This window comes from Cajanus cajan, chromosome 9, assembly GCF_000230855.2.
Source record: "Cajanus cajan strain Asha chromosome 9, NIPB_CcT2T_4, whole genome shotgun sequence".
NCBI classification, from domain to species: domain Eukaryota; kingdom Viridiplantae; phylum Streptophyta; class Magnoliopsida; order Fabales; family Fabaceae; genus Cajanus; species Cajanus cajan.
This window is the reverse complement of record NC_138525.1, coordinates 47,966,897-47,973,401: the sequence shown is the minus strand read 5'-3', so window position 1 is coordinate 47,973,401 and position 6,505 is coordinate 47,966,897. Positions and strand designations below refer to the sequence as shown.

The following is a 6,505-nucleotide window of genomic DNA, read 5'->3' as shown; positions in this document are numbered from 1 at the left end:
ATATATATATAGTTATATGTCAAATAAATAGATACCTACATATATTATATTTATAATGACATTCTGTATATTACTATATGTAGTATTTCTTGTAACAATAAATAATAATTATTTATTTATATAATAAAATTAAAAATACTTAATGTATCGTATTTTTTTTAAACAATCACTTAAGGACACTTTTACATACACTTAATATAGTTGAGATAGTTTACACAAAATTTATGTGTCAATCATGTTTGTTATATATAAAAATAAATTAAAATTAAAATATTAAAAATTAATTCATCAAAAATATAATGTTTAAATCAAACAAAATTATATAATATAATATGTTTATTATTTCTCTTTTTCTTTTATCCGATAAAATATTATAACATTGACAATAAACATTAAACTTAAATTATCATACACTTATCTCAATTTCAAATTACTAGGTTAATCTTAATTTTCATTTAATATTTCTTTCATGACGATTTTGATAAACACAAAATTCAATAATTTGTACAAGAAATTAAAAGTATATATATAATTGATGGTATGAAAAGATAAAAAAAAAATGTGCTATATAAATTGTTGCATGAATAATATAACTTACTTTTGATAAAAAAAAAAATGATTATTTAATTAATAATTCATGATGGGGTAGCTATAAAAGCAAGTGCTGCCCACTATTGCCACACTGCAATTCCATAGCTACATTGCAATTTGCATCGGTAACAATAGCATCATCCAATTCTGTGAAATCACAAATCACTCTTGTCTATTATTTTTCCAAGCATGGGTGAAGCTCCAGAAGTGTTCTACATTAATGGCTTCTCAAAGTTTGGCCATGAAACCCAACAAAACCACGTCAATGATCAGAACCATGATTCTTCTTGGTACGAGGAATTCATCGATGAGGATTTAAAATGGTCCTTTAAACTCAACAGGTTCCTCATTGCTTCACCAACTCACTTCTCCAAATCAAACAAAAGATTGCCATCATTTTTTTTCTTTCTCTACTCTCTCTTGTATTATATAACTATTAGTTAGAGACAGTTAAGTGATTTTATGTTATAATTCTCACTCAAAAAAGATATAACATAATGTTTGTTTTGTTTGATTACATTAACTAATTTCTTTCATTCATTTTTCTTCTTCTTTTGCTTCAACAGTGTGCTTCATAAAGCGATTAGCGAGTACCAGGATATTGCCCTGTTAGATACCAAGCGTTTTGGAAAGGTTTGCAAGCTCTCTTGTTGCTTGTCCTAAGGGCAGAACAAAGAGAATAAAAATACAAGATTCTGAATTTCTTTCTTCTATTCTAGTACTGAGAAGAAGAGGGAACAAAAGGTTTTAAATAACATTCAGAAATGTTATTAAAATACTGACACAAAACAGGGACGATTCAGAAATTTATGAGAGGGGCTTGAAAAAATTAATAATAAATATTAAGTTATAATAATTAAATAAGTGCACATCATTCTTTTAAATCATGTAATTTATATCATACTTTTCAATTTACATTAAATTTAAGAAGAAGAAAAATGATAGAATCGTAAAACTGATAAATAATTATATATATATATATAATAAATATATTTAACGTGTTTCACAATATATTTAACGAGTATTACACATAATTTTATCATTTATAATAAATTTTAACAAAAAAATGTGTTAGAAATTGTATTAGTTACTAACTCAATGATAATTATTTATTAATGTTGCATACAGGCCTTGGTGCTTGATGGAAAGATGCAGAGTGCTGAAACAGATGAATTCATTTATCACGAATGCTTGATTCATCCCCCTCTTTTATGCCACCCCAAGTAAGTTCAAAATGTTTATTATCACATTATGTTTTATTCATTCAACTTTTTCTATATATAATAACCGATTAATGGTAATGAAATATAAATTTAGAACGTTATACAAATTATCCAAATCCTTCATTATTAAGATCATTCTTGTGGGATCATGACATAATGTTTGGAGTCAAGGCTTTGCGAAAATACTATATATTATAAATTCAAATTTATTTTTATAATATTGAATTATGATTTTGTAAATGCATGCAATATTTTGTTAAATATTATAAACAATTTCACTGACCGTTTGGTATATGTCTCTCTCTATCTCGTATTTATAAATTATAATTGTGGGAAATTTTGGAAAGTTAAAAAAATTAAAAGGCAAGAGATAATTTTTTCTGAACAACACGAAAGGATACATTGTTTTGCTCTTTATAACATTTTTTTTTCTCTATTCACACATGTATTACTCTCTCGGTTAATAAAAAAAATAAAAATGAAAAAATAAAACCCTTTTTCCGAAAAGTTATTACACCAAATTGTTGAGAGAATACGCTGAAATCTTTTTAATTCGGTCAATTTATTTAATTTTTATTGTTTAGAATTCAATTTTAAATTTGTATAAGAAACACTTAAAACAAACTTTGTTTTAACAACCAATTTTAGCGTATATATACCTATTATAAAGAATATAAGCATGTAACTATTTTTTGTCTCTATTTTATATTTTCTCTAAATAATTAAACACAATCTTATAATATTTTTCTTGTATATAAATATTAGAAGTACGAAATACTTATACTTCAATTTCTCTTGGTATGTTATAAGTCTAATATGCTACTCTTACCCATATGATTTTTTTAATGTTACTTGTACTTAAGTTGAGTCACGAATCTTGTTGAATATTTTATTATAGATATTCTTATAATAAAGTCATAAACTAATTATTGCTTGGAAACACATCTTGGATAATAATAACATACCACTTATCGTCTTTCTTATGCTTACTTCATAAGATCTAGGTGAGAGATTACACATATATATGCTACATGATTATGCTTCTTGGTAACTCGATTGGGGTTTTGCTTGATGAACCCTTTGACTAATATGAAGAGACATATGTTACTAATTGTGGCAGCCCCAAAACCGTGTTTATAATGGGTGGAGGTGAAGGTTCTTCAGCTAGGGAAGCCCTTAAGCACAGGTCAATGGACAGAGTAGTCATGTGCGATATAGACAAGGTTGGTTACTATACCTTAATATTATTCATTTTCTCCTCAACCCTTCATCAAATTCAAACGTTAATTACATCCATATATAATGATTTGGACCAGAGACTAAGGATGTTTTTTTTTCTTCTTAATACAGAATTTATACAACCATTCTCTAATCAAAGTTATAATTTTCCTCTTTTATACAAGTTAACATCTAATAAAATCATTTATTATATATATATATATATATATATATATATATATATATATATATATATATATATTATCAAAATAAAATTTTGATTTTTATTGGACAACAATATTGACATCATTTATAATATTGCATTTAAGTTTTGTTTTATTTTATATATAAATATGGGCACTCAATTATAAAATATTATTGACTGTTGTTGGTTTGCACAACAAATGTGGCAAGTTTATAAAGTATTATAATAACAAGTGAATGTTGGATAAGTTAGTAAGATGTCAACGTTACAACAAGAATTTATATGATAACCTAGCTACTCTTAAAGAATGATGAAGATGCTCAAATAATAATGGCAATGAAATTTTGACTGCTAATTCTTGCAGGAGGTGGTGGATTTCTGTCGAAAATACTTGATTGCAAATAGGGAGGCATTTTCTCATAAGAAGCTCGACCTTGTCATCAATGATGCCAAGTAAGTAATAACTTGCTTTCTTTAAAAATGATTTTGACATTTTACCTTTCATTTATGATTTTTTTTTCAACCATAAAACTATATTATTGGATAATATGAATTTTGTCAGACTTTAATGAATTGTATATTCTTTAGTCCAACACTTACAAAGAATGAAAATTTTCATTTTGAAGGGCTGAATTGGAGAAGAGAAAGGAGAAGTTTGATATCATCATTGGAGATTTGGCAGACCCACTTGAAGATGGGCCTTGCTATCAACTCTACACCAAGTCCTTCTATGAGAAAATCCTGAAGCCCAAACTCAATGATAATGGCATTTTTGTGACCCAGGTAGATTATATGACATATTATCAAACTCGTTTTTAAGAATATGTTTAAATACAAATTTATAAATATTTTTGAGAATTTATATATAAAAAGATACTCTCTAGAGAAACTCTAAAAAATGTTTTTAATTTTCATTCAAATAGGCTCTAAATCATTTTTCTCTACTCACCAACTCAACAAAGTTTGACAACTTTTTTTCTTTTGCATAATTTGTAGGCTGGACCAGCAGGTATATTCACACACAAGGAGGTCTTCACTTCTATATATAACACAATCAAACAAGTCTTCAAATGTAAGACTATCTAATTCAACCATTTGTGTGATTGAACTTCACATATCATTAACAGGGTTAACAGAGCACAAGGATATATAGTGTTTGAACTGAAACTAAGATATTTTTTGGGTGCAGATGTGATTGCATATACGACTCATGTTCCATCTTTTGCCGACACATGGGGATGGGTTATGGTATGTGAAAACCAAGCCGTGTTTCTTTTTGTACTTATAATTAAATACACCACGAAAGTCTTGTTCTAGTCATTGACATTAAAATTTTACTTAAAATTCCGACTTTAGAAAACATGAATCGCGATAATTCTTAATGTTGATAAAAAAAAAAAACAAAAAAAAAAACCATGAATTACATTTTTTTTAAGCCAGCAATTAAAATAAGATTTTAATAAATTTAGTCCTAAAGTATCTGATGTATAAAAATAACTATATGTAATATGAGAGACTAAAAGGAAGTACTCTTAAATATTGTTCATAAGAATTTCTGTGCTTCAATTCAGGCTTCAGATCAACCACTATCGATTTGCGCTGAAGAAATGGACAGAAGAATCGAAGCAAGAATAGATGGGGAACTTCTCTATCTCAATGGTGCTTGGTTCCATTCATCTACCACCATGAACAAAACTGTTTACCAATCGTAAGCACTTCCAACTCAAACCCAAATCCAAGAATTTTGTTGAAAATCTCAAATCTATAGTAATATAGCTAAAAAAAAGTATATAAGTAGATGACGATTTCAATCTTATAAATTAGTTTTATAAAGATAAGTTAAGTCCAAATTTACTTTTTTAATACCATGATATCAAAATTTATTATAATAATTTTTGTTAGTTGTTTAATCATGCATATTTGATATTTACGATGTTTAGTTCTCGGTGTGGGGAGTGTGCGAATTTTATAGAAATGAATTAAGTTAAAATCTACATTTTAAAATAATCTCAAATAAAACTTAAGATCATGTATACCAAGTTAACTTTCCCTGATCAATTGAGATGTTAATTTAAACATGGTAATTTTATTGACATCAATTATTTTGAATCGTTGATTCAGGCTACAGAATGAAACTCACGTGTACACGGAAGAAAATGCTAGATTTGTTCCTGGACATGGCATGGCTTTTCGTCTCTAAGGTTTGAAGCCATAGAATGACGGAAACTCTTGCATACTCTGACTCTCACATCAAAAGCATTGCGCCGTACAGTCCAGATTTAACTCCAAAGTTAATAATAATGAGATGGCACATTCAATTTTTGTAATCCACGCATATTATAATATCATCATGCGTGCGTGATTTCATTTGTATATTGGTGTTAGAGTATGTGGGAATTTGCTGTATAGAATACAAATATTGGGAGGACTGGACATTCAAAACAATAAGAACATCAATCAAATAAATTCAATCAACATCTTACCATTGTTATTCCAATAATGCTTCTCGGATTTCCAAGTAATGAACTCATGAAACAAACTTCTTATTTTGATTCACGCATAAGTTGAACAAAAAATAAAGGACGCACTCGATAAAGAAATTAACTTGAACACTAATTTAATATGAAGGTATTCATAAATTTTATAAGCTTGCTAAAATGAGTTGAAGGGAAGTTTATAAAGAGATTATAAATGACATTTATATAAAAACTAATAACTCCTATTCAACTTGGGTTCTACATAGTATTATTTTCATAAAATTCTAGTGTAAAGACAGAATTCACACTCACCATTATGTGGTGATTAGTATAAATGGAGAGAGATCTAGTTCAAACTTACATTTGTCATGACATGGGTTTGACATTTTTCAAGATCATTAAAACATCATTTGATGAACATGTTTCTTAAAAGAGATCCCTTGATTCCAAAGATAGAAATCAAGTCCTTGGTGGATATCTAACGACTCTTAATTTGACAAATAAAATTTTAAATTAAATTCAACACTTACTTTGACTTTGATTACCCAAAAAAAATGAATAATAGTGTTAGATTCAAGGATTATGAGCATGTCATATACTTCTTACTTGATAATCATATAGTTTCATCCCATCTCTACCATTCTAATGATAAGAAAAAATACCCATATTTTTTACCTTAGTCAAGTGTGTGTTTGATTTCTATTTTAAAAAAACTAAAATAAAATTAAGGCAATTCATACCTCACCACTTTTTATGACTTACTTTTCAACTAAGATCACAACATAAGAAGA

The 6,505-nt window shown here is 27.5% G+C and overlaps 1 protein-coding gene across 1 annotated transcript; it reads left to right on the top strand.

Annotated features, from left to right (window-relative positions):
* Window positions 1-675: 675 nt before the first annotated feature.
* Window positions 676-5,737, top strand: ACL5 (S-adenosyl-L-methionine-dependent methyltransferases superfamily protein). The gene is made up of 10 exons (XM_020383285.2): window positions 676-932; window positions 1,158-1,224; window positions 1,720-1,814; window positions 2,935-3,037; window positions 3,602-3,690; window positions 3,864-4,020; window positions 4,234-4,309; window positions 4,427-4,485; window positions 4,809-4,945; window positions 5,359-5,737. The coding sequence occupies exons 1-10, from the start codon at window positions 781-783 to the stop codon at window positions 5,435-5,437; spliced, it is 1,014 nt and encodes a 337-aa protein (XP_020238874.1). The 5' UTR covers window positions 676-780; the 3' UTR covers window positions 5,438-5,737.
* Window positions 5,738-6,505: the final 768 nt, after the last annotated feature.